This window comes from Xylocopa sonorina, chromosome 2, assembly GCF_050948175.1.
Source record: "Xylocopa sonorina isolate GNS202 chromosome 2, iyXylSono1_principal, whole genome shotgun sequence".
In the NCBI taxonomy this organism is placed as follows: domain Eukaryota; kingdom Metazoa; phylum Arthropoda; class Insecta; order Hymenoptera; family Apidae; genus Xylocopa; species Xylocopa sonorina.
In genome coordinates, this window is record NC_135194.1 from 12,542,077 (window position 1) to 12,569,561 (window position 27,485).

The 27,485-nt window shown below is 40.8% G+C and overlaps 4 protein-coding genes across 5 annotated transcripts in view; 2 read left to right on the forward strand and 2 right to left on the reverse strand.

Annotated features, from left to right (window-relative positions):
* Nucleotides 1–6: 6 nt before the first annotated feature.
* Nucleotides 7–7,138, reverse strand: Ltn1 (E3 ubiquitin-protein ligase listerin). The gene is made up of 22 exons (XM_076910308.1): nucleotides 6,999–7,138; nucleotides 6,521–6,730; nucleotides 6,182–6,448; nucleotides 5,991–6,106; nucleotides 5,544–5,898; nucleotides 5,277–5,464; nucleotides 5,070–5,205; nucleotides 4,305–4,991; nucleotides 4,018–4,228; nucleotides 3,602–3,947; nucleotides 3,048–3,537; nucleotides 2,859–2,974; nucleotides 2,639–2,792; nucleotides 2,396–2,574; nucleotides 2,134–2,317; nucleotides 1,892–2,066; nucleotides 1,483–1,825; nucleotides 1,274–1,420; nucleotides 1,060–1,190; nucleotides 569–972; nucleotides 305–472; nucleotides 7–233 (listed from the first exon to the last, which is right to left on the reverse strand). Exons 1-22 carry the CDS (start codon nucleotides 7,041–7,043, stop codon nucleotides 174–176), a joined length of 5,112 nt encoding a protein of 1,703 aa, XP_076766423.1. The 5' UTR covers nucleotides 7,044–7,138; the 3' UTR covers nucleotides 7–173.
* Pig-f (phosphatidylinositol glycan anchor biosynthesis class F) lies at nucleotides 7,124–8,454 on the forward strand. Of its 2 annotated transcripts, XM_076910312.1 has the most exons (3): nucleotides 7,124–7,235; nucleotides 7,315–7,415; nucleotides 7,491–8,452. In XM_076910312.1, exon 3 carries the CDS (start codon nucleotides 7,509–7,511, stop codon nucleotides 8,205–8,207), a length of 699 nt encoding a protein of 232 aa, XP_076766427.1. In that variant the 5' UTR covers nucleotides 7,124–7,235; nucleotides 7,315–7,415; nucleotides 7,491–7,508; the 3' UTR covers nucleotides 8,208–8,452. The 2 variants fall into 2 exon arrangements, with proteins under 2 accessions (XP_076766427.1, XP_076766428.1); XM_076910313.1 differs by having other exon boundaries at nucleotides 7,220–7,415; nucleotides 7,478–8,454.
* Nucleotides 8,455–9,445: 991 nt separating this feature from the next.
* Nucleotides 9,446–12,280, forward strand: Fdh (alcohol dehydrogenase class-3 Fdh). The gene is made up of 7 exons (XM_076909869.1): nucleotides 9,446–9,577; nucleotides 9,816–10,059; nucleotides 10,185–10,405; nucleotides 10,492–10,708; nucleotides 10,808–10,938; nucleotides 11,025–11,299; nucleotides 11,386–12,280. The coding sequence occupies exons 1-7, from the start codon at nucleotides 9,557–9,559 to the stop codon at nucleotides 11,408–11,410; spliced, it is 1,134 nt and encodes a 377-aa protein (XP_076765984.1). The 5' UTR covers nucleotides 9,446–9,556; the 3' UTR covers nucleotides 11,411–12,280.
* Nucleotides 11,577–27,485, reverse strand: part of Cow (Proteoglycan Cow) — a 117,748-nt gene continuing 101,839 nt past the window's right edge. The window contains exons 6-10 of the mRNA XM_076909868.1: nucleotides 27,175–27,332; nucleotides 17,033–17,249; nucleotides 15,404–15,563; nucleotides 14,463–14,689; nucleotides 11,577–14,385 (exon numbers count right to left, since the gene is read on the reverse strand). Of these exons, the coding sequence (XP_076765983.1) occupies nucleotides 14,255–14,385; nucleotides 14,463–14,689; nucleotides 15,404–15,563; nucleotides 17,033–17,249; nucleotides 27,175–27,332 (893 nt within the window). The 3' untranslated portion in view covers nucleotides 11,577–14,254. The remainder of the gene's footprint in view (nucleotides 14,386–14,462; nucleotides 14,690–15,403; nucleotides 15,564–17,032; nucleotides 17,250–27,174; nucleotides 27,333–27,485) is intronic.

Genomic DNA, 27,485 nt, shown 5'->3' on the forward strand with positions numbered 1-27,485 from the left:
TAAATCGATGACTTTATTATCTTTCTACATAATTTACATTAGACAGATATAATTTGTACACTGTAAAACTGACAGACGATAAATCTCTTCCATTGCAGTTGCATTATGTACAGACGTTAGTATATTTAATTAAATAGAGATATAAATTTTGTATATAAATAATACAACATAGTTTAAAATATATTTCTGCATATTGGACACGTAGACTTTTGGCTTGTACTGAACCATTTGTACTGAAAGGAAAATGGGATATATAACGTACCAGTTGTGCAAACTTACAATGAAAATTACAAATAAAACTTACTAGACATGCCGTATGAAATTTTTTGCGACACGTGTGACAAGATAATTTTGGTATTTGGTAAGTGTTTATATGGAAAATACTGAAACAAATGTAACACTCTTCGACACCAGCAAACTTCTTATCTAAATTCCTTTTCCATAATGCAAGTCCGTCCCAAACAGATCCATTCTGCAAACAAGATTAAAGAATTAAATAGAAGAAAATTTTCATATCCACAGTAGATAAATTCCAAACTGCTTCGTGAGTACCTAAACTGTAAATTACCTGATGTGTGAGAAATATCGATAATTGCATGTGACAATTCCGCCAATTGGCAGTTCCACCCGCGTGTTGTCCAGGCTCCACAGTAACCGTTCCCAATGGATGATTAGGCGGCAGTACGATGTTCAGTTCTAGTTTCGTATCGTCCATTTGATACAAAGCTATCACTTCACGGAATGTTGGATGAACCTTTACTTGCATATTTTCAATGTTATGCAGTTTATTGTTAAGAAGCTCTTCCTGACAAAGCATAGGACTAACATAATGCGTTGTGATCTTGTCCACTGCAGCACTAATTCTGCTGTCTGCAGTGCTCCACCATTGTCTTACCAACACTGGTAAATATCTCAAGCTGTTCGTATACAACCAACACACTATATGATCCAGCCGCCATTCTGTCCAACTTTCTATCAGATATTACAAATAAAGAAGTATGAGATAAAGTTCACTATATGAGAAGAAAGACTAATGTAGAAGAAGAATGATGTTAGTACCGCCAAAATCTAAAGATGGTTCGGTAGAAAATATTTCCACCAATTTTGCACCCTTATTTTTATTGTCTTGAAGTACTTCCACTGGCATAAGTCGGAATATATTATTTAATAAACTAGGAAAGAAGTTGTCCCTGAAACAGAAATAACTTACTTAATAATGACTAATAAATATTCGTAAACTAAGAAATTAAAAAAGTGCTAGAACAATATTTACTTAAGTATTTCGGCATACTGATAAAGCAAATCTCCGTGTGCATTCGCGCACATGTCCAAAATAATAGCCCACGATAATAAATATCCGACGGTGTAAGTATAGGAGTCGGTGTACGGTTGAATAGTACAACTTACAGTATCACATAATCTAGAAAAATATTATGAATTAAAAATCTATTTATTATGAATAAAATCTAGCTGACTTCTTACTTGAAATCCATTAAAATGGTATTCACGATGTTCTGCGTGTTTTGAAGTACGTCTTCCATTTTTTTAATATTCAAAGTATTTGAATCGAAATTCTCCAATTCAACGGTGGCTTTGTCTTGTTGTACAAGTTCCGATACTGCATGTTTCAATACATGATACGCGCTCAATTGTATACTGGCTACAGGTGATTGGAGTAATTTTAATGCTAGATTAATGGATGTTTCAAGAGATATTTGTGATTGATTTCCAAAAATCACGTTTCCATTCAATACTTTCACAGCTTTTCCTAGGTAATCCAGCAGCACAATTGGTTTCAAAGCTATGGTTCTTTCATTGTACGAATCTGTAATATAATATCCGACGATAAATGACAAAAGTAAAGTAATGATTTTATAAATCGTAGCTGTACCTGCATAGAACATCCAAAATTGAATGATTCCGTTTTGTACATCATAAGCAAAAACATTTTTCCATTCGTCTAACACTGTTGGTGATATATCTACTGTCTGTTTCTGTTCATGTTTGCTAAATAAATTTTGGATCGCGTAATAAAGCTGCCACACAGCTACTGCTAGTGCAGATACCTATAAAAATATAATATAAAACTAAGTTAACAATATTATAGTCAATATATAGGTAATTCTTGTGTACCTTAAAATCATTAACATTTTGTTTCGATTTAGTGATAGAAAGCTCCCATAAGACCAAAGATATTAGAATAAAGTTCCAATGCTCGTAAGTTAACTTGGAGGGAATTCTGTTTACGAGTTCCGTCAGTAATCTTATAAGTTCCAGAGGTAAATTCAACTCATGCCACGGAATTTTGGAAATTTCACTGTGCCAAAGAAAAATCAATTACAAATGTCATATTCCGTTTATAAACGTGGGGAAATTTTCTTAATAAAAATGTTACCAATCAAGGGCCAGTAATGAGGGATTTTCTTTTTCATAAGATATTATCTTTTCTAAAATATTCGAGTATTTTAAATTATCTTCTTGGCTAATTAATGTGCTCCTTGCTGTTATTAATTCGTAAACATCATTATCTGCTGGTATCGAAATGTTTTCAAAATTTTGAAATTTTGATAAAATCTAGAATAACGTTCTCTATCATTATAAAGGACTAAAAGTTAATAAAAAAAATCATTTTCGATACCTGTAGACTCTGCAGCGTTATTTCTTCACTTGTATCAAATATATTGCTACTTTTGCAATTTTCAAACAATTCTACAGGTTCTTTCCTAGGATATAATTCAGTACAACAAAAGTATATTATGTATGATAACATACTTCCGTATTTGGAATAATTTCTGCAAATGTAATCAATCTGAATTATGTTCTACAATATAACTCCACTTATGAAAAGAAATACTTACAATTTTATGTAATCAAGAATTTCATAACATGTGTCCTCATCAATGTATGTTTGTAGTTGTTTAAAGCTATCATATATAGTCATTAAAATTTTATTCGCATTATTAAAACATTTGGTCTGAAAATAGTTATTCAATGAACTATTAATTGCGTTACTATTGAAATTTTTTGTTACAAAGCTTCATACTCACGGATTTGTAATGATTGGAATAAATTTGACTCAAAACAATTGAATATACGATATTAACTAACAGATTTGTAATTCCTGGCAAATTGAAATCGTGTAATAATAATTCCTCTACGCTAGATTCTTCTGCTTTAAATTTATCGGTTGATCTCAAACACAGATTATTCAATAAATTAATATTAAAAAGTGCCCATTTTAAGTAATTTTCTATATTATCTGTTATTTCATTGCTGGTTAAACCGATCGACATACATTTCTGGTGAATGTATATTTTCTGATCAAGAGATAACACATACAGTTTACCAGTTATTACTTCACCATATATCACTATTCCAGTCATTTCTGCTATCCATACTTGTACATCAGAATCTGCTAAAAATGTTAAAATAATCTCTTCCATGTAATCTTTCCCTATAGAAATTTCGTTGTCAAGTATAATTTCAAGAAAATCAACCGCTACATCCACCAATATTTCTTTGCTACTTTCGAAATTTCTGAAACATTCACAAATATTATAAAAGAAACACAGTACAAAATTATTTCGATAAATTTGCTTACTGGTTGTATATCTTTTTCCACATAGAAGTCGCAAACTTTTTCGTTAAATCAACAAATTCTACTTGTGAAAATTTCCGAATAGCTTCTGAAAGACCTTCCTTCCATACATCCCGCATTGTATCAACGAAAGCGGAATTATTATTGAAGTAGCTTTCTGAGCGTAACTGGAAAAGTGTTTCCAATATTTGTACAGCTCCAACTATTGTTTGTTTGTGAGTCCACATTAATGGAACGATATAAGAGATTAATCTTGCAAAATCCAGTAAACATGACTCATCTATTCCGTGGAACGAATTGCAAAGTATAGATATAACTTCGTTGACCCCTTCTTCCTTTATTAATAAATCTAACAAAAGTATATACTTGTGTTATATTTGAAATAAAATAATAGGCTGCATTAAATATTAAAAACTTACTGCCATCATTGAGAGGCTCGAAAGCTAATAAAATAAGGTTTTGATTCTTTTCTAAATCAGAATAATTGCCTGAAGCAATCTCCTTTGCTACATCTATTAACAAACTAGTTATCTTAGATTGTGAACACCATTTCTTTACTATGATATCGTTTCTATGCTTCTTCGATAGGGCACATTGTACGACACTTCTCGTAGTTACAATATCATCAAACTGAAAGGAAAAAAAACATATGTAGCTAAATATGCTTTTATATAAACGAAGCGAGTAGAAAGTGCATATTATTTACCTCCGTTAATGTCTTCAAAATTTCATTCTTTTCAGAATCACTCAAGTACTTCATAACATTGAATATGAGCTCTATTATATGTTCGGTTTCTTTGGATTGTGTTAGCAACCAATTCCGTAATATTTTATCGTAGAATTCGAGGAAGTTTATCTGCGTTTTAAGAAATTCGGATAGATTTTTGGAAAGTTCCTTGCTTTCAAAGCATGTTATAATCTTGTTTAAATATATGACGTATTTTTTCGCACGTTGGTCGGTGATTTGATGGAAATACTTCATGCAAAGGGAATTTACAAAAGTGTTCAATTCACTAAGGAATTCAGTATCAGTGTTACTTTCTGCATTTCGTATATGAGACTGAGCCGTTGTATTCTCGTCTGGACCGGAGAATTTAACTTTTAAATTTTTACGTCTATGTTCGGGCCCCGTTTTTAGTGCAATTAAAAATTCGATTTGGGAATTATTTGTATCTGGAGTATGAAACGTTTCCGAATTTTCACTTGCACGTATAAGAGAACTGAACAGTATATCGAGAGTCCGCCAAAATTCTTGTATTAAACAAGAATAAGATTTATAGCCCTTGTTATTCCGATTTTTGCTCCAGTACCGTATTAAATGGGTTATTTCACAAAAGAATGTCTGTTTCATAGGACTATTTTCTTTCAAGCACATTTCCAGTGCCGGTATTAACTGAAACAATCAATGAATTTGAATGTCCTTCCTGTACAAGATCAATATAGTATAATATAAGATAAATGAAATAAAAACCTGTTCTTTGATTAGTGCGTTAATTAAATCTTGATTATTAACATTTAATAGAACAGAATAACGTAAACATTCGGCGAATGATGTTGTTACCGCAAACATTTCTGAACGGCTTATTTGTACACTTTTTACGGAAAATCTGAAAAAGGTGGTATATATTAAAACATTGTACAACACCGATTTAAGATAACGAATCAATTGATCAAGTACCCTTGTCGCATATTGTTGAAAAAACTTATATACAAGTAATGAGGGTCGACATTTAATTTTGGAAATTGACTAATAAAGGGTAATAAATTCGGATAAACGATACTGGCGCAACACTGTCCTCCACTTCGTAGAACGCGCCATAATTTCGGTAATACTAATTTTTCTATATTTACTACACTGTACCAGTCCTGAAGCAGATAATAGAATGATTAGAAAAACAGCAATGTAATTTTACATTTAGACTTTTCTCAACTAGAAGTTAATTACCTCTATTTTATGTATAGTGACAAGCACAGATTCCCAAACGGCTGATAACAGTGCAGGCTCTGATTCATCAAGGCAATTCATAATAGTTGTTACAGTTCTTTTCTTTTCATCTTGCAATAGCATGTTAGCATTGTCAATTATTGATGTTAGTACATTGAAAAAGGCTGTCTTGACTGGTAGAACATCATGCTTAGCTAATTTCCAAAACTTGTTGTTGTTTATAATTTTACGATGAATGTCGATCATTTTCTCGATTTCTTGAACAGGAACTTTCTTCAAATAGACACTGTATCCTTGTAAACTAGCTATTAATATCCTTTGATACTTTGTTTCTATTTCTTCTGTATGAAGATTCCTAGGCACAAGAAGTATCATATTCTTCCTCTATATAATCTGCTTGTTGAAAATTGTCAAACTCAAAATATAATTACATAAACAGAAACATACTTTTGCATGGACAAAGACTGTGGAGTATGAACAGTTATATTATCACAGACATAGGTCAAGATTTCACGCTGGCAATGCACGATAGCATCAATAATTTTTTTTGGTGGAAATGTATCCTACGTGTAAGAAATTCATACGATGAAACTCTTGTTAATGAAAACTCTTATTGCTAATAAATGATAGTCAGTTACATTGAATGAATTACTAGCAGCTGATGCAGCAGGAAGATATGTATCATATTGTGAAGTAAACCAAGCTCCGGCTAATTGTTTCAGATACATTGCAATACCTTTGCCTACACGTTTTACAACAGCTGCATGTGCTAATTGTGCGGCCTCTCTCACTCTGTGTTCTACATCTATTGCTAAGGCACAATACAACCGTGGCCAGAATGGTAACATTCCTTCCACAGCTGATAATTCTGAATCTTTACACATAACAGCAAATTCCTGTAAGGCCTGAAAAAGTTAAAAGGAAATGCTGGTTAGCTTTAAAATCAATCCTACAAATAATAGGTAATAATCTTTTACCTTGCATTTGGTTGTTGCATCCTTCTTATTCATTTTCTTTAATACTATTTGAAAGTTGCTATCGACATTGTTCATTTCAATTTCATTCGTATTGTAAAGTGTTAAACCTGGTAGTATAGGTACGTATCCTCCATCCTTTACCGCAGAGAAACCAACAAAATTTGGCATCGAAGTGCCCAAAAGTTCTGCACTTCTGCTGCTGTTTGATGGCTAAATAAAGTGTAATACCACTTTTTATATGTAACACTGAACTTTTTTATGTGTCGTACAATACAAAACAAACTTTATTCAAAATAAACAAAAATATTTGAACTGTTTCATTTTAATGAAATAAACTTAAATAGAATTAAATTATTATCAATATTTTCAGCGCAAACATAAAAATAATTTCCAGTTAAAGAAAAGTATTTCAATAACAAAATTTAACCTATAGTTGTTATGAAAATTAATTTTAGTACTTTAGCGTCGTTTCGCTTACTCTTGCATTGTTTTTCGTTCGTTGCGCTTGCTTATTTTTCCCCATGATAATTACATCAACAACGTGAAACAAGAAATCTTGAAATTACACATAAATTTTGGCACTTCAGTTTCTCGTACCAGTACCACGTTTGTAACAGCTAACAGCTGATCTATCAGATGCTTAGTGTTGTCCGTACGCGTTTTCACCTTTCTGTGACATATTTTTAATTATTTAATGGAAAAGTGTAATTAACCGGTACACAATTATCATCGTTCTGTGCGTTCTAAAGGTTTACTTCATTGTTAAAAGACAACATGTATGAAAATTTGGTTAGGCGTTTCAAAGGAGGATATAACAAAACACGATGACGCATTGCGTAAAGCTACATTATATCGATTGATAAATTAGGAAGGATTATTTTTTATTTTACACCAAGTAAGGAATTATTCGATACACGTAAGAAGCCGTCTTGTTTACGTAACATAAACATATTCAAGTTTTCGATTACAGGTTAAGAAGGTTAAGGAGATGAATGTGGGTAATAAATTGAGTCAGAGGTTACTATTGTCGTACTGTTCGTTTACATGCATTTACTTTCCTGGTATTCTAATATTACTCAAGTTAAACGACAATTTGTACAATGTGGGGAAGTACAAATTCATTCCGGTATTGCTGATTCTGCTTTTTGCGGAGGTGGTCAAATTAACGTTTCCTATGTTCCATTCAGATACGTTGCTTATAACAAGAACTGAAGCGAGGACGTCTTCGAAAGCTAGGAGGACGTGGTCTAGATATGTTAAAGAAATTTTCAAATTTTTGTTAGCCAGTTTTCTTTTGTCAGTTGTGTATTATATTATAATTATACTGTTCGGTGCGCCAGTATTCATGCACCACGAAGAAACTACCATGCTCACTGCCACGCTAACTACCCTGACATTCGTTCCTGCGAGCTTGCACTTAGGGGTGGATGGTGCATTAGAAATCATAACAGGGGTACAATCTCAGAAGGGCAACGTTTTGATCGATGCTATAAAAATGAATATTCAAGCTACCCTTTTGGGGACATGGTTAGGTGCCATTGTGATTCCATTAGACTGGGATAGGCCGTGGCAAGCTTGGCCAATTCCATGTGTACTAGGTGCACTTCTTGGATACACGGTTGCACATTTTATTACGCTTGCAAAGACATTGCCCATGTTAAGATTGGGTAAAAAAGTTCACAGATAAATAAAAATGGTCATAGGAAATTGAATTCCAATCATTTTGATAAACATAGCATTTTATACATGTAATAATTTATTTTCACATTCAGACATTTTCTCTAGCAAGATTAGAACCACTTTAGAGTAAATAATTCTTGTCATTCTAGGAGATTCGATCAACTCAATGTACTCCAAACGATTTATTAAGAAAGATCTTTTTACGTTTGCTATAATGGTATAAAAGTTATCTTGTATTTTTTGCAATATAATAAATATGCAGAAAACAATTTCTAAATCTACATGTACCCGACAACACAACTTTGTCACAGTAAGAGGACTGTTACTTGCGCCGCGTGACATTTTATATATCCCGCTTTAGAGGTAAAAGAGAGAAAGATATATAAGAGTGCTATAAGAAAGAGTGAGACAGACGCTGTCGACCCTACTACAGAATCCCTGGCGCCATCTCTGTGAAAAGTGCTCAAACTGGTCGCACAGCGTTATCGACAGCGAAGTGAACTACTGAAACACTATGGCCATCTCTCGGGGAAACCCTGAACTAATCGGGTATTAGTTTCAGGACTTCTCCGAGAGATGGCGGTAGTGTTTCAATAGTTCACTTCGCTGTCGATAACGCTGTGCGACTAGTTTGAGCACTTTTCACAGAGATGGCGCCACAGGTTCTGGAGTAGGGTCATAACATCTGTCTCACTCTTTCTTATGACTTTCTTATATATCTTTCTCTCTCTCTTACCTCTAAAATGGGGTATATACAATAAATTACAATTAAACTACTAAAATATACTATAAATTATAATAAAACTATTAAGATATACATCTCGACAACACAATTTTGTCTAGGTTATGTTGTCGGGATATCTAAAAGGAATAGAAGTTGCTAAGTGTTCAAAATACAAAATTCTTTATCTGTAAGGGGTCATGTTAGGTCGTGTTACATAAAGTTTCTGATACAGCAATGAAATTTGATAAGGATTTAATTAAAATTGAAATGTGAAACTTAAATTTTGATAACGAAAAATTGTTGTGAATTTATTATTGCAATATTGTGATCAATAAAAGGTAAAAATCTAATTCTTTTTTAGTAACGATAACTAATTTTTTTATATGTAGGATACCAAATTGTTACATTACTCATCATTCTTGTATACGGATCGTAACAGATATAGCTTTCTAGACACTAGATGTCAGTAGTATTTAATTGGTACCGTATACTAACACGACCTTGAATTCACTCCTTTTTATCGCTAAACGTATCGTGACCGGTGTCTAGAATTGATTCATACTCGGTGCAGCATTGTTCATTGAATTTCTGCTCTTTTCTAGCTCGTCGATCAGTGAATCTGTTCTTCAATTATGTCGAGTACGGCTGGAAAGGTATTTATTAAATTATTCTATTTCATTGTTGAAAGTGATTGAAACCAATTCACCTGTTACTCAAATAATAAGCCGGTTATATAGATACGTACAATTCATCTGAATTTACTTTTAACAAAGTTACATTTAGAGATATTTATCACACGTAGACGATTATTTCGTTTAACAAAAGATGACCTTGTAGTTAGTAAAGTAGGCAGTTAAGAGGTAACAAGGAAACGATGTTTATGCTTGTTAGGTAATTAAATGTAAAGCTGCTGTAGCGTGGAAAGAAAAACAGCCCTTGGTGTTAGAGGAGATTGAAGTAGCACCTCCAAAAGCTCATGAAGTAAGAGTTAAAATTGTAAATGTGGCTTTGTGCCACACTGATGCTTACACTTTAGATGGGTTAGATCCAGAAGGAATTTTCCCATGTATTCTTGGCCATGAAGGCAGTGGTATTGTTGAAAGTGTTGGAGAAGATGTTAGCGAATTTCAACCTGGTAATACATTATTATTGTCGCTATTACTATATCTAAATTAAGTCAATGATATATCGTAGTTTTATTATTAGGGTTTGCAAAAATTCTAATTCCTGTTTAGAAAGGACTAATATTTTATTATGCAGGTGATCATGTGGTTCCATTGTACATTCCTCAGTGTGGGGATTGCAAATTCTGTAAATCTCCAAAGACAAATCTGTGTAGCAAGATTCGTACCACGCAAGGTAAAGGTGTGATGCCAGATGGTACTTCTAGATTCACTTGTAAGGGTCAAACTCTTGCTCATTTCATGGGTTGCTCTACTTTCTCTGAATATACTGTAGTGGCGGACATTTCTCTTGCTAAGGTACTTTCGTTCTGCTTCAATATTTAAGTCTAATTGGGTATTTTAGTTATTAGTAGTTACATAAAAGTATGCATTGTGCAATTCAGATTGATGATGCTGCACCACTTGATAAGATGTGTTTGTTGGGATGTGGTGTACCTACTGGTTATGGTGCTGCTCTGAATACTGCCAAGGTAGAACCCGGTAGTAACTGTGCTATATGGGGTTTAGGCGCAGTTGGACTGGCAGTTGCATATGGTTGCAAGAAAGCTGGTGCTAAGCGTATTATCGGTGTAGATGTGAACCCGAGTAAATTTGAACTTGGTACAGAATAAGAGTTTTTAAAAATTGATTATTAATAGAATATTCACTAACTTAATTTAAAGAATTTATCGACATTAACGATAATTCGGTTCGTTTTAGCTAAAACTTTTGGATGTACAGAATGTATCAATCCTAAAGATTACAAAAAACCAATCCAAGAAGTTTTGATCGAATTAACTGATGGTGGATTAGATTATACTTTCGAATGCGTTGGTAATGTGAATACAATGGTAAGGTTTGATTGTCGAATTAAAATTGCTAATAAATCATTGGGCGATCGCATTGCTTTCATTTACAAGGAATATATTCTATTCAGAGAGCTGCATTGGAGTCTTGTCATAAAGGTTGGGGTACGTCCGTTATAGTGGGTGTTGCTGCGGCAGGGCAAGAAATTAGTACTCGTCCATTTCAACTGGTAACGGGACGCGTGTGGAAAGGGACTGCGTTTGGTGGATGGAAATCGAAGGAAAGTGTTCCTAAATTAGTAAAAGAGTACATGTCGAAATCTTTAATTCTCGATGAATTTATTACACATACTCTTCCGTTCGACAAGATCAACGAAGGGTTTGATTTGTTGCACTCAGGCAACTGGTAAGTTCCATAATATCGGTCTAATATGTTATTTGAGATATCGATGTTATTATTTCTCGATTAACATGAATTTTCTTCCATTACAGCCTAAGAGTAGTGCTCAACTATTGAGAAAGAGCACATTAATATTTTCTATCGTTTCTATATTTCACCCATGGCTTCAACATGTCGGTTACTTTGTAATACTCTTTTCAAATAAAACTAATATATTTCTTCGTAAATATACTTTTCTATTCCTGTTGATAAATTGGGTTCAGAGTGATTGCAGTCCGCCAAGTTTCTACAACAATCTTTATTCATAAAGAATTCTTACAGCCACATGTACAATACCAATTTGGTGAAATATTAATAGTAGCTCTGGAATGAAGTAAAAATTCTTTACGCTTTTGACCAGGTGCATACCTTACAAAAATCATCACGGTACGAAGATCATAGACGATGATTTTCCATTGTATATAATTATGTATATACAATATGCAAGACTTTCGGTAAAACTATGTATGTTTTGCTTCGAGTTAATAATATACTTGTTAAATCTAGGTCGACGGTACAGTAATAATTCAGGCGGAATATAAATTGCGCTCAACGTAGCAAAGAGTATACATAGTAAGTTAATTAATTCATCGCGGACGAGGTTCCCGTACGCCAAATGTTTAATGGCACGGTAAATTTCTACGAATCCCTTATTAAACGTTACTTTAAATGTTTTTTTAAAGTGACGCGTATTATGTTGTTCATTAAAGTGCAAAGTGCCCTTGGACAGTTTTAACAATAAAACATGAAAATTATCTTCAAACAAGTGTTTACAAAGAGAATAAAGTAAATGTTTGTTGCTCTTAATAAGAACGTAAGTACTGAAATTCTCATGTATTACATGTGCCTCTAATTAATGATAACACACCGGAGCGCTGAACAGTCCGAACATGAAACAATACATCGGAATAAAATGTATCCTAACGCTTAATAAAAACTTAACCACCATGTTTGTTCTTTCTAGATGAGAGATACGTATAATTTGCACTGGCTAGTCCTACGTAAATTGCCTTCTAATACTAGGGCATATTCACATAGTCACACCGATCAGTTATCTACGGATTACATGTTATACTCTAGTACCTACGGTGTACCACACACTCGTTAAGTAAAAGTCGTTAAGTAAAAATGCTTATAATTACAATAGACGCAGACGAATCACGACGTGTAATCGTTTAAATATTTACCAGATATTTGTTCTCTGCATTCCCACTTGCCATATTACAAGAGCACAAAATTATGGAAAGTGAAAAACAAAATTATACTCAACGGAAAGAACCAATACGCACGATGTCAAACATTACTTGTCAACCCCAAAAAAAAAGAAAAGAAAATGAAAAAATGCCGACGTCAAAAATTTTTTTGCTTGTCGTGATTGAACTGCGGTTTAGTAGTTAGCGAGTATGAAATAGGTCATTTTTTTATGCAGTATATCTTACACTAAATCTCGCAACGCAAGATAGCTACGAGAGAGAAAGAAAATGAAAAATAATAAAACAAGGGCAGAAGTGATTAGAAGGGAGGAGTAAAATGTTAGCGTGAGGAAAATAAATAAGCGGCGGTATCGCGACGGAAATCTATCTCTGCTGTCGGCGTACGTTTACCTGTGTTAAGAATCAGCGAAGGTGCCTTATTACGAGAGAGCTCGGTTAAACCTATTACTCGTGACTCGGACTATGCAAATACTTTTCTGTGTTAATATCCTACGTCTTGAAGCGTGTGCATCTTTCTAAGTGTGTCTCCGACGCGTATCTCGCGTTTCCGCTGACGATCAGCCGGGTTTTCTCTCTCAGCCAGCTTGTTTTCGTCCGCTGTATTATCGTAAGTCATAGACAGTATTATATATATATATTTATATGTATATCTATATATATATATATATTATGCTTAGACAATATAATTCGAGATATCGTTAATCTAACGCGGTTGAAAATCATAATTACATAGAGCATTCTTTTTCTGTTTTCCCCTTTGTTTTTTGTATCTCTTCTTGTTAAAGGTATCGTAATTTCTATGCATCGTGGTGTGGACATGTGAGTTTTACTCGATAGAAAATGAACTTCTTTCTCGTGTTCGTCTTCCTCTCTAACACTGTTTTCCTTCCCCCTCTCTTTTCCTCTCTCTCTCTCTCTCTCCCCCTCCCTCTCCCTCCTTTACCTTTCCGCTTTTCCTTCCTCGCGAAATTTCTAGTTTGTATACGCATAAATAGTACGTAATTAGGTTATTTATAGACGAGTTGTGCATGGAGGTACCTCGACGGGCACACAGGGTACAACGTGTCTCCACTGAGGATCACCAGGATGATCCTCCCTACGCGTCGAACGACGACGCCGTCCGCTTGGTCTTGAATCGAAATAGAGCACCACACGAGATTGCTATTGCACGATGTAGCCCCTTGAGTTATTGCACTGTACAAGCTTCCTACGGTTCCTTAATTTAGCAGCTTCTTTAACCCGTTTGGCACTTGTGTTCTTGAACAGATCAATTTCTATTAACCGTAAACGAAAACAGGGCATCTTTATACAGTATCGTTAATCAGGCTACAAACGATCAACATAGGCATGTCAAATTAATGGTTCAAAAAGAGGTGTTCGTTATCGGGTTAAGGATTCATAACCAATGACAAAGAGGACGCAATTGAAATCGTGTAACCACGATGCCAGAGGGTATATATCCGCTGCTCGTGTCACTCTCCGTTAATATACGTTTCTTTGTTGCCTTTCCAGGTGTTAGGCTCGCGCGTGGGTCGCAGCCTTCGCCGACCCGTTTCACTGAAGACACCTCCAATCACAACGGCGATCCTCGAAACCAGCGGATGACCTGGCGTTTCCGTTTTCCCCTTTACAAGAAGAATTGTGTGTCGTCTGGCTGTTCGATATCACGTCAAGGTGCTGCTCCCGTTGCTGGCTGATTCTAAGGAGTCTAGAAGTCCAAGGGCTGATCGGCGGATCCCTCGAGATCCTGGACAGAGTCTGTGCCGCCATCTTCGTCGTCGTCCAGGTCCACGCTGTTTGTCTTCAAACCACCATTACTGATCTTATTCACAATCGTCTCTGCAATGGCGATACAGATAAGTGGCTGCTGGAATAATCATGTAAACATATTTATTGCCAATTCTATATATAGATACCGCAATCTGGTTTGCTTCCACGTGTTCTAGTGCCGGCGAACTCGACGCCATGAGGATCCACGCACCAGCAGAGTCCAAGACTACGGTGGCATTGGGTGCTTCGGTAGTAACCTCGGGAATCGCAGGCAGGTGCAACGTCGGGTGATGATCGCTTGCGTACAGCGGCGCAGGGACGTTCAGCCTTTGAGAAACATCCGCACCATTCGGGACCGCTTACGAAAATGTCTCTGAAAGCAGATGGCTGGTAAATAACACGAATTTGCCAAGATTTATTGGTAGTGTTACGTCGACGAGAAAAATGGTGTTGCAGCGCATCAACATTTTGTTCATTTAAATGATTCTCGGCACAGTGGTACGTATGATAGCGAGCAGAGTTCATTGTCCTCGAGCGTGTGAAATCTACGGTCCAGCCAGCAGTGTCGCCTTAATCCCGGTACACTCAAACGTAACGGAAATACCGCTCGTTTCTATCTCCGCGCCCCCAAAGCGACAAACGCAACGAGCCATCGTTTCTTATTTCCCCGCTCGCATGCAAGCAGAAAGCAATTGACTCGGAATGAAAGTTTCACACACGCCCGGTGGTGTCTGCCTCTTAACGGGCGACCACTCCGCTTCGTAGGCACGTACGCTCGAGACCTATTACGCTCGAGCGTCAACCTCCCCTCGAAGGTATTAAAAACTGAAAGGGTTTCCCTCTATCCTCCTCTCTCGCTGTCCGTTCCCCTTTTCGGGTCACGTATCCGCGGAAGTTTAATGATTTACAAGCAACGGAAGACAGAATTACGTGGAAGAAAAAGAAGAAGGAAAAGAAGGAAGAAAGAAAAAAAAAACGAGTAGAGGAGGTAGGAAGAACTCGCCACGGATGCGACAAACGGATTACTACAACGTGGCGAGGATTTACGTGGGCGGAATATCGCGCGACACGGAAGTCCACCTCTTACCCGTCTGTGTCGCAGCCGTCCAGGAACGGTTTCAGACACGGCTCGTTCTGATCGTGTTCCAGCCCGTACAACTCGGAAAGAGAGAGCCTGCCGTCGTTGTCGCTGTCCAAATGCCCGAACATCCACCTGACCTCGCTCTGGCAACCGATGGGGAAGTGACCTGGAAACGGTGCGGGGATGAAATATGAATTCCTATGCCCGCCTCTCTCTAGACGGACCGGGATGTGAAATATAAATATCGTCGATCCTCCATGGGAACCGTATACTTTAGTAACCTGTATTAGCGGTCGAGTGGACTTAAATTTAGTATGTCGTAGCCGTAGAAACGTGACTGATCGATACGCCAACGATTCCTTATTTCTACAAACGGCTATTCGAGAGACGCGACGGTGGAATGAATTAATTGTAGAGGAAATAGCGCATTGTAATATTTAGGGGCGGAGGAATTTGTAGTTCAGGGATGAAACTGTACATAGAGATTTCACCCAACGTTCTACGGTAGAATTACACGTATTCTTGGCTCTGCAATTTATCAACTGTCCATTTCGCGGCGGTAGGACCGTAAGATCGAATCGAGACGGTACAGGGTCGAAACAATATCGGCTGGGACAGGGTAAAGTAATCGGCGGCAGATCTGAACGGGCAGCGATTCATTCTAACGGGACAATTCCGAACTGGTACGAAAGTGATTGTGCCAAAGTCGAATGGCGTGCAGTGTGACGTTGAGCCAGTTCCAAACTGCGGCAGATCGTACGCGTTGTAATGTCCGGAGACCAGCCCTTCCGTGCGAAGCAATTAGTCTCTTGTATATTCAGCTCCGATCGTCCAGCTACCCTTTCTGCGACCCGGTCATTCCGCACGGTTTACCGTCAACGACGAGCTTTTCACGTTGTCCGTCGACGTGGCAACGTGTTGCCAATCAACGTGACGGAATTATCCTTTGTACTCTTCGCGCGGCAAAGAAATTTGTTCATATCGGTATTAGCTATCGATGACCGTCTCTTGTTACATGATAATCGCTATCGACTCTATTTCAAGTGGATTACTCCGTTTGATGATCGTCCAAATTGGAACTAGTGATTCAGGGACCGTTTTAACAGGGTTTCGCGACTCGGCTATCGTTCCAATCGGGTCTCTCGACAGGGGGATCATCTCTATCGGGATTTAATGACTCGGAGTATCGTCTCAGCTGAGTGTGAATTACACTCTGTGATCAAGAAATCCCTCCCCATCCGATTTCAGTGCTCGTGGAACGTTTCGCTTTCGGTGGTTCGAATATCTTTAATTGCAAATCGTTCGTCTGTGAACAGAGCTAATCCACGCTTCTCTAAACTGGTTTCCCTCACGTAACTCGAATGACGTTGCGATAATTGTAGTGTCTGTACCCTATCTTCCTAATTCGTTGCGCCACGTCATCGCATGTGCAGTTCACCAGATAATTAGAGCAACTTTCGACACGTCACCGCCATTCCCGTTTCTACCAGTTGTTAAGCAACACGCGGAGCAATTACCAGTGTACGCTGGTCACGCGATTTTTGCATCAATTTTTTTCTTCAACAGAACCGATCGACTAAAATTATTGTCAGCACGTACGAAACCGACGCGGCACCAGAATCGACACGGTCGTACCTTTCGGTTTAGGATGCGGACGACGGTGCTTGGAGTCGGCCATCACCACGGAGAACCAATCCAGGAGACGATTCGCCATTGCGGGCTTGGATGATTGCGGGCAATCAGAGTTACGCGATGATTGGGAGTTGTACGCCGATTTCAGGGGGGACGGAGTCTTCTCCATCACCTCGTTGCTCATCAGATGCTTGTCGTCATACTTGCCTTCCGCCAGTGCCTAAAACCAGATGAATGAAGTACTCATGCGAACCCCAATTCGAGTATGCATGTCTCATGAATTCCTTAAAGAAACGTTAAGTCTTTGACGAACTACCTATTTCAACTGATTTTCGATTATCTTTGTATCTTATACATATCGAGAATAATTTTCTTTTCGCACACGCTTTTCAATTGGATTCTACGAGTGGACGGTAATTAAGAGTAGAGAAGGAACACTTTTCGTTACCGTAGCGTTGCTCTTTTCTTGATATCTATCAATTATCGTGCGAAACGATTGCTCAAACAGTTCCCTTCATCGATCACGGGTTCGTGGTTGGAATCACGGCGAGCAAAAGAGACGGCGCTCTTGACCGGCGCAATTATTAACCGTACGAAGGTGCAATTTCGGGGTAAATATACGTCTGGTACACGGGACGGGGATAAAGGGCCCGTTCTTCTTGGCTTTCGTGCACGAGGAATCTCTCGTTTTTCACTTCTCTCCGTAAAACCGCCCGCGCTCCGAGCACCGAGCTTGTACCGCGTTAATTTTCTCCCCGCGGAGAGCTGCTAACAATAAGTAGAAACGATGTATCTCGTTCCCGCCCCATTCTAAATTCCTATCTCACAAATCTTGCTGACCCAGCGCCCGCTTTATACGCGCACCCGCCGTCCCTCGCCTCTGCCCGCGAAAAAACAACCGTGGCTCGTCTTCATCTTTTAGTTTTCTCTTCTCCTCTTTATTTTCCGCGCGTTCCTCCGTACTTCCGGCCCGACCCTCGAGGGGCCAGCCACCCTCGGCGCTCGGTAGCCGCGCTCGGCAGCAGCTTCGACATTACTCGCAAGCCGGATATTTTTTAAACGATCATCTCTAAATAATGCAGCATCCCACTTACCCGTAGCGCATCGAGTATCTGATTTTAAATTTCGAGTTTAAATTTAATACGATTCTTGAGCCAAGATTTCTGAGTTTAAGGGTAATTAAAGTAGCGCCGGGGTAACAGCATTAAGTCCGCGGGAGTTTTATCTCCCCCCCGTGTAATCAAATGACGGAGAAGCGTTTAAAAAAGAAAAAAACGCTTATCCGTTTTATCGTTTAAGTGATGCGCGCCTCCAACGTCCATTATTATAGGTGTAATAAGTATTAAAAATTGCATGGGAGGTATTAATAATTGAGAAAATATTCTCAGGGCTTCCACTTGTTACGAATACGAACGTATTCAATTTTCAACCCCCGAACGAGACCAAACGAAGCACCCTCGCCTCCGTACGATGCTCAGCTTCCGTTTGAATGGAAGCAACACCGTAACGATCTTGGAACGTTGAAAATCGGCAAGGATTAAGGAGCAGGAACGGATTTGCTTTACCCGCGGCATGCACGTCCTCAAGTCTTACGGGGTTGCAGCCGACCGTAACGATATTACGGCTCCTCGCTCGTCTGGCGACGCTTTCAGCCGGATCGATGGGAAAGACGCCTCGTCTGGGCGGCTCGAAAATACGAGCCTTCGACTCGTGGGAGGCTTACAGTCGCCCAATGGGAGCCGCATCACGTAGAAGGACACTCGACCCTCCACTAAAGGATCGAGGCTCGATTTTTTCCTTCGTTTCGACACCCATCAATCGAGCAGCTACCTCGCTCGACCACCTTGGCTGTCTATTTTGACTGTCATCGATGGAGAGATGCTTGAGACATTTTTAGAAATGAAGTTTCCAGGAAAAGAATGATTTTCGTGTTGCGTAGGGATGCTAATTTTTTTTTGTTGGAAAAGGAATGAAATTTGTTGAAAGAGAATTTTAGATTTTTTAATCCATACGTTAGGGGTTTTATGGTAAAAGTGAAGTTCTTCTTGGCTGGTAAGAAATTATTCATCGGCATCTCGTATCTTGAAATTGAAACGTCGATCGTCTTTAATCCCCCAAAGCCTGGAATTCTCCCTCTTAATTGCTTTTCTTTTCCGGTTTACCCAGTTTCCTTCGGCTGGGAAAACACGCGGACCGCCAGGAACTTATTATGAACGGAACAGATGTTTATCCACCGAGTTTTTCCCCGATAACCAATCACCGATCGGTATCGAGAACTCCAATTATCATCTGGGAATCGTTTCTTTCGCGATGTTTCAATTTATCCGGCACACAGAGGCGGGGATGGGCGATGGAGGGGCTTCTGAACGCGTGATTAAACAAAATTATACAGGATACCGCATTTAATAATCCGGTATCGTTCGTGTAAAATTAGTTCGTTAATTGGCACGGGCTTGATGATGTCCCACGATCGCTCTATAATTTCCCTTGATCTTTCGCGAACACGTCCAACGAATCCCGCTTACGGCTCTCGATCGATACGTCGACTGAAAATTCTTCTGCCATTTTCAACAATTCTCTGTTAATCTTTCGCATGCATCCTGTCTGGCTAATTAGCAGATATTTAGCGCACGAAAAAATATATATTAGAGGGTGAATTTGTAATGACAGACGAGACCAGAGGTAACTCAGAACGACGATTTAATATAGTCTAAGAAAGCGTTAAGCGACTGATCCCCTGATTTATTAGACGCTAGTTTACCCGTGCTTTTAATATCAAGAGGAAGCCAATACTGGCGGCTGAATTATCTGGCACACTTTTTTCGCCCCCTTTTCCAACGGAGGGGCGTATCCGACGTAATAAAGAAACGGAGACGAGATAAGTATTAATTAACGGCGGTGGTAAGGAATAATTTAAGGAGGCCTCCAGGATTAATTTCGCCCCGAACAGCATCGCGAATTAGACTCCTCTTTGCTCCCTTTCATCCACCGTTGCGAAACGCCTGTTTTTCTTCCCCGTTTCTTCTCCATTCAGCGCGTCTCTCCTCTTCCGCCCTCTACATTTTCCATCGGTTGTTTATCTTCAATCTTCCCGCGCGACTTATGTATTGTTTTTTTTATCCTTCGCTTCCTTCCGTCGGTACTCTCTGGCCGCGGAAAAGGCGAGCCTCGCCCGGAATGGAGCTTGAATCTTTTATCGTTTCTGTTTCGGGCCACGGAAATGGGAAAGAGGTGTTTTTATGTAGACAGGCTCAGGCCGGGAAGACGTCTGAATGGATTTCGAAGGGAATGTTTCTGTCAATCTGAAACACGCGAAATGGCAGATTTCTCGCGGCTGAAGAAAAATGGGGTTACATCGGGGGGAGAACGGTAATTTTCACCAGAGCAGCGAAGATAACGGGATCGCAACGAGAAACTGTAGGCACGGCGAAAAAAATTGTCCTCCGTTAAAATGTTTAAGGCTTGAACTTGAAATCGCGTTTACAGAATCCACGAGCAGAGAATCCTGGCGATGGCAAAGCGTCGAGATCAGCAGATCGTCGAACAAAAAGTGAAACGACCGATCCGAGAGATCCTGTGAATTAATTAAGATCCCCGAAAGGAAATCCGCGGACGATCGATTTCCAGATTTCAGGCGGACGTTGATTACCGAGACGCTGCTTTATCCACCCCCTGCCGCACTTAATCCTACTTCTTTCTTCTTCTTTTTTTTTTCATCAAGTTCTCAGCATCCAGGCGTATAAATCCCATAAACGCTTGCCTCGAGTGATTATCGGCCGATTCGTGAAGAACGACCGGAGACTTTGCTCGATTCTAACGAATTCATTATTCCACCGCCACGATAGAATCGGAGGGTCTCTACGCGACACGACTGAACCGGAAATGCACAGTACAACGAGGAATAATCCTGGTACGTCGCGTTCCTTCGTAAACGAGAAAAGAGAATAGCTAGAATGAAAGTTAATCTTCCGGTTTTTCGCGATTCGAAGGCGCTTCTCTTCGTGACGGAAGCAGAGATTAATAAACGGGCCGGTTGTTTGCGCAACGTCACCCGGAGCCGTCCGATTGAAATTTGTTCCCCGTGGTTCGCAGGGGCGAGTGGAAAGTTTCGAACCCGCCCCATCCCTTGCGTACCCCATATCCCGTCGTAGGCAGGATCGATCGGGTGAAATTAAATTTCGCGAGCGAAAGTATCTCTCTTGAAAGGAAAAAAAGAGCAAGAAAAAAAAGGAAGAAGAAAAGGACGAGACAGAAGAAGTTTCACGTCGCGCGATCGTACGATCGTACGAAAATCCGGGCTTATTGTGACAGCGAAACAGAACTTTTAACGAGACGCGTCTCTTCTTCCAGTTTTCGATTCGTTTTTTCCCAACGAGCGCCAGATGAAGTTCGGCCAACGTTCCTTAAAAGACAATACAGCCCGTCGTGAAACGCGAGGACGAGCCGGCGACAGATAGGGGGTGGAAAAAGGCAGGATCCGGTGGCTAAGACAAAAGCAGGGGCTCATTGAAAATCGAGAATGGGAGACAGGGCGCGGCGAGGCAAAACGCGCGATGAAATGTTCATTGAATCGGCTAATCTATTCGAATGACAAGAGCCCGGTGGAGGAGGATGGAATAGTCGAGGGTTGGGGGTGGCGGTAGGTAGGAGTTGCGCGGAGGCGGCGCTGGGAATTATTCGACAAAAGCAACCCGTCGCGTTGCTCGGGAAACCTTTTTAAATTGAAAATCTGTCGTATTGTCCCACCCTAATTCGTCTACTTTTCGCCTCCTTTAGAACCGGCGAGTTCGACCCCCCAGTTTCCCCCCCGCGCGACGCCAGGTCGCTTTGTAACTTTCTCCTACGATCGATCGGCGGCGGTGACTTTGTGCAATCGAACGTGGATAATGGCAACGGCGATGGAGGGTTCGCGTAATGCGAATATTCTAATAAATTTTCTTTTTTTTTTCTGCATTTTTTTTTTATCGTTTTCCAAGGACGAGGTCGGAGAGCGTTTTGTTGCTGCAACCCCTGTTTCTACGGGACGGGTGAGAAATAATGACAGTAGTTAGAGCCATTTTCAATCGGACAGCCGCGCAGTAGAGATAGAGGCATTTCCAATTGGACAGCCACGCAGTAAATAGAGTAATTTCCAATCGGACAGCCCGCGGTAGATAGAGCCATTTCTAATTATACAACCGCGACGCGCGTTTGCGTATGTGCGGCCGGCAGGATCAAAGTTATTGCTCGTTTTGGCATAAATTAATGTTAATAAATCGTATAAGAGTGCATGTATTATATATGCGTACGACGTTCGAATGAATTAATGTCAGCCAGTGGAGCGGGTGAAAAAGTTAAATGAAAAGAGAAATTGCCACGGGTTGGAATAAATGAAATTTGTCTAAACTGAAGAAGAAGAGCGTAGAAAAGAGTCCAAGGAAGTTCATATGGAAGATTGAGTTATCCGGATCCCATTAGTATCGTCTTTTCTTTCTTCTTTTTTCTAACCAAGGAGCCTGGTGCGACGTTTAAACAAATGTTCCCCGTTGAAGTCGTTGCCAGAATGAAAATCATAAAAGTTAAGTGTCTCCGTCGACGAGGACTACCTCAGTCTCTGGTTTCCACAGGAATCTTCCACAAAGCGGGACGAAACGGAGATAGAGAGAACGGGAGAAGGGGAGAAACGAAGAGGGGGAATAAAAATAACCCCGAGAAAATAGGAATAAAGTGTCGCGGAGACCACGGAGATGTTTGTCGGCTCTGTTAAAGCGTTGATTTAATTAAGTCGGCTACAGGACGTTGCATTTACCGAGGCGGAAACCCCGGGAACATCTTGCGCCGCGGACGCTTCACGGTTTACTTTGTCACCGGCTGCTCTTTGCAGCTTCATTTCCGTCGACCACTGGAAAATTGAACGAATAACAGTTTTCCATTTTAATTCGTTATTTTCCACAGCCTCCCCGCGTTTCCTCTCCATCGACAGAGAACCACGACGCAGTCACGAACGCTTCGTTCTCTTGTAAATTCCCTCTCATCGATACATTTTCCGCGGGGGTGAGAGACGTGTCCCTGCACAAGTACAACATCCGCCCCATCCACGAAGCACCTGAGTGGCTCGTAAATTCCCAGTTAGCCAGTGGAACTTTTAAACGATAAAGCAAAGCGAACTTAAATATTCAATTTTCCCGCGGATCAGCCGTGCCAGAAAATAATTGCTATTCGTTTCGTATAAATTCGACGTTTATCGAGCCCCGTTCGTATCCGGAACGTCGCTAGCCAGCCGGGGGCGTAAACTACCCCCAAAGAAAGTTATGATTTACCGACACAACACGCTAATTTCCGATTCCGGGCGCGGGGCGGCAGTTTCCGTGCCAGGGAATTTCAGACAGTCCCGACGCATACGCGAGCAACCCCCTCGTTGCACAACGTGGAAGACGCGCCTCTCCCTCTGCGATTTCTAACTTTTATTTATTGATATCCTTCCACGTTCCGTCCCCTACTTTTTCCACCGTTATTTATTTCGCTCGTACTCTCCGCCTCTAACGTTCGCTTTCCCCGCGTTTCCGGTACAATACGTACGCCCCGCGAAAAGAAGGAACCGTAACCGAATATCTTCACCCTCGCGGTGGTTCGACAATTTTCGTCTCGCGAAATTGTTCGACAATTGCACTCCGTTTCTCGTCCCTGTTTGCTGTTGGCAACGGAGATCGGGTGAAACGGTTTTTTTTTTCGTTCAAATTTCCATCGTTAAAACTTCATTAGATTTGACGAGGGTAGGTCTCCTTTATCTCTCGTCCTCCGCAGCACCGCGAGTGATTTTATTCACCGTGTAGCACGCGCGGAACCCGAAGAAAACTGCGATTTATCGACGATATTCCTGTATTCAATCGCGACCAACGACCGTCGAGGGTGGTTTCCTTGTCAACGGGCTCCGAAGGGTGAGCACTGGCTCTACAGGCCGATACAAAGCTCGCTAACGGCGTAAAATATAATTCCTCGGTTTCATAGAATGTTGCAAATTAAGCTATCACAAACTACTTACATTTTACCTATGAAAAAATTGATCGAACGCTACAAAATTTCTGAAAATAAGAAAAAGACTTTCTATCGTTCTTTTAGCGAATCGATTTGACTTTTTCCCTTCGAGAACTACACGTGGACATCCTCAGATGGCAAAAATATTTTTTATTTGATAAGACGGTAAACGAATGTTACCTTAAATAAATTTAAAGGTATCGAACGAAAGCGATCTCTGATACCACGTCTAGGAAATTACGGTTCGCATCACGCGACGCGGAGATCTTCGATCCAACGGGGAAAGGTACTGCACACGTCCGCCTGTTCGGTTGGCAGCCACCGTCCCGTCTATTTATACAAAGGGAAGGGCGGAAATGGGGTAAATACGTACGGGAGGATGGATACGTTCAGTTTGTTTTTTGCCTCAACGACAAAGGGTGCGCGTATCAAGTTCACGGCACGAGGAAGGGTGGAAATGCGGTTATTCTGTTGCCTCGGGATTGAAATCGTCTTCTTTCGAGCAGAGCGTGACGGGCGGCGAACGTTCCGACGGGGGATGAAATGCGTGGCAGGAGGTTTCACGATCAGTCGAGTAGAAACGGTTGAAAGTGAGAAGTAGTCTCTTGTTTGAATCGCGTAAATGTCGAGTGCCGCTCTTGCAGTCGCTCTAAAAGCTCGTTACAGATGCTCGAGCACCTAAGTAGGTTGGACGCGACATTAACGCGGCTGTTCGTTTAATATTCATTGTCTCAGACGTCGAAACGGATGGCGAACGTGAACTTTCGCTCTCTGTTTCAATCGAAAGCAGGGATGACCGCGCAGTCAATTAGAAGAACGCACTGAAACGAAAAAGGGAAAAGGGGAGGACAACTTGGAAACAGACGTTAGGATAAATGGACCCCTCTTGATTTAGACCTGGGATATCTATCGGACCCCTGTGACAATGAGAATCGTAAAGATAATCGATACATAAATTCTCGAGGAAGAAAGGGAAGAATAAAACGGAGGAAGACACGCGTAAGACACGGTGGAGGGAAAGAGAAGAGAGGCGGAGAGGGGCAAGAAGGATCGAGGCTGGCTCGCGTAAATCAAGGGGCGGCCAGGACAATTCCACTGCACCACCCTCGTTCGTGAAACTTCTATCACGGCTGGTGTTTTATCGAGCGGCTCCGTGCCACGGCCTACCTTCAACCTTAAATTACAAGGTCGACGGTATAGAGGGCTGGCTCGCGAACCACTGGTATCCCCAGGTGTGTAAGTCGTTGTGTCAGGGACGAAGACTCGGCTCGAACGCGACTAACGAAACGCTATCGTGTTTAACTGCGCACGGTGATTTCTACAGGATGCCTCAAAGTTGAAAATTGCTTCCAACGCTTAGGAAATGGTTGTGGAAACGATCAGAGTTTTTCAATCCCAGAGGTTACAATTTAGAGAATTTATTAAATCTGTTTTAGTTGGGTGCTTATATCACAGGGTTTGGGAAACGCGCGCTATTAAGCGGCGTTGTACGGTTTATAAGAGGTACTTAGAGCACAGCCCATCGCCAAGGGGTTAATTTCAATCTTCCGCTAACTTTCAACTTCCTCCGCGCCAATTTAACCCTAATCCCAACAGTTTGAGCGTGTATCGCCATGACAAACGCGCGGACCGCATTAATAGGCAATGGAGATTGTCGCGAGGTCTTACGCCGCGTGCAATTTCGTCCGATGAAATACGATAACGAGTCTGGGCCTACGAACGGAGAGAGCGAGAGAGAGAGAGAGACCCAGGGGGTGTATGGGGGTGTTGGTGTTCGCGAATGGTTAAATGGAAAGCGATTTGACCCCCTCGGTCCAGATTTATTTTGCAATTTAGCCTGACAGTATGCTGTTCATCTCGCGAATCTGTGATTCCAACTTAAATAATTCATAGCCCCTAATACGAATAGTAATGGCGGCCGTTTAAAATCCCCGCGTCCCCGGTTGAAATATTCAGGTCGCGGATGGACGCGAGCCTCCATCTCCCCTCCGTGTGTCCACCGACGAATAAACGAAACCATAACTGTTTACGTGACGATTGAATTAACGGTTGTAAATCAAAACGACGCCGCGAATATTTCAACCGGAACAGGAAACGAGCGAGGAGGGTGGTGGCCAGGTAGGCAGCTCGGGGTGCTTGGCTGGTCGATTCACTTCGAATCTCGCGGTGGAGGGTCCCGGACCTATGGAAGGGGTGGTGGATACGCGCGTTTATTTGCAGGAGGGCCGGTTAGGCGGAGATTAGAGAAATCGGGGAAGAGAATTTTGTTTGCGGTACGTGCGGATTTTCTGTTTGCGTTAAGATTACCGAGGCGGTTCGTTTCGTTGCTGATCCGATCGCGGAAATGAAAAAAAAAAAAAATAAAGCAGGGGGCAGAGCGAAACAGAAACGTTGCGTTTCACGGAAAAATGCAAGATCCTCGACGAACAACCCTCCCGATCGCCGCGGCGATTCGCGCGAAACGCTCGTCCGCGGCGACGCGATTCAGCAGAATCTCAAATTGCTGACTGCTACCATCGGCCTTGTTTCCTGTTCCTCGCGGTTTTATCCGCCGTTCCTCGTGTTCGTTGTATGTTTACGCCGCGAGGCCAACCAGTCTCCCGACCCTCCCTTCAGACGCGGCCCTGCTTCCAACAGACGATTATACGTCATAATTTCCGTTTAATTGACTAATATCCGAACCCAGCCGGCGACTAACGACCGGTCGAAACGATAGTTGGTACAGGGTCTGCTTATTAAGGTATCGCGTAAGCGCGGGCATTACCGCGTTATTAAACCAAGAGGGAAACGCCACTTGATCTCCCTCGACCGCGAATGTTGTAATTAAAATTTGTTGCCCCGACGGTGTTCGGGAAGTTTTGATCAACGGGCCTGATTATTAGCTGGTAAGCACGGAGATGTTCGGTCAGCCGTTCTAAGGGGTAATGAAAGTTTTAAATGATCTATGCTTATTTAATGGACAGCGAATCGGCTTACGGTTATTGTTGGGGGACATTATTACTTCGTCTCGCGGGGAAATCGTGTAAAATAATTACAGACCTAAGATTATGTATATTAATAATTCCTCTGTTTTATATTATATAATGTAGAGGGGATATTGATTATCCCAAGTTAATAAGTATCCAGCTTACCTTGGCACGCTTGGTGTACTTGAGATACTGGTAGTGATGATTGTCGTAGTTGAAGACATGAGGGGTGAGAGTGATGTCGCGGTTCCGCGACAACTTGCCGGTGAGTGCCTTTTGTCGTTGCAGTTGCATTTTTTTGTTGTGTTGACGTATATCAGCCGCTGGAACGTATCATAATTATTCGCCAGAGCACACACGTCGACGGATCGCTAATAGACGAAAGAAAAGACCGTAACGTCGATGAAACGGTGAATGGTGTTTCGGGTTTGAACGGGTGGCTGAAAGTTTCTCGTCCCATCGGAATTCTACGTTTC

Bases quoted from the DNA above. Each gene is read 5' to 3' on its own strand.
- Pig-f (XM_076910312.1), top strand. From the start codon at position 7,509: ATGAATGTGGGTAATAAATTGAGTCAGAGGTTACTATTGTCGTACTGT.
- Ltn1 (XM_076910308.1), bottom strand. From the start codon at position 7,043: ATGGGGAAAAATAAGCAAGCGCAACGAACGAAAAACAATGCAAGA. The intron at 4,229-4,304 runs GTAAATAATATG...TTTTCCTTTCAG, and splicing joins TTTTGAAGACATTAACGGAG to TTTGATGATATTGTAACTAC. The intron at 3,948-4,017 runs GTAAGTTTTTAA...TACTTTTGTTAG, and splicing joins CGAGCCTCTCAATGATGGCA to ATTTATTAATAAAGGAAGAA.
- Fdh (XM_076909869.1), top strand. From the start codon at position 9,557: ATGTCGAGTACGGCTGGAAAG. The intron at 10,939-11,024 runs GTAAGGTTTGAT...TATTCTATTCAG, and splicing joins TTGGTAATGTGAATACAATG to AGAGCTGCATTGGAGTCTTG. The intron at 11,300-11,385 runs GTAAGTTCCATA...CTTCCATTACAG, and splicing joins TTGTTGCACTCAGGCAACTG to CCTAAGAGTAGTGCTCAACT.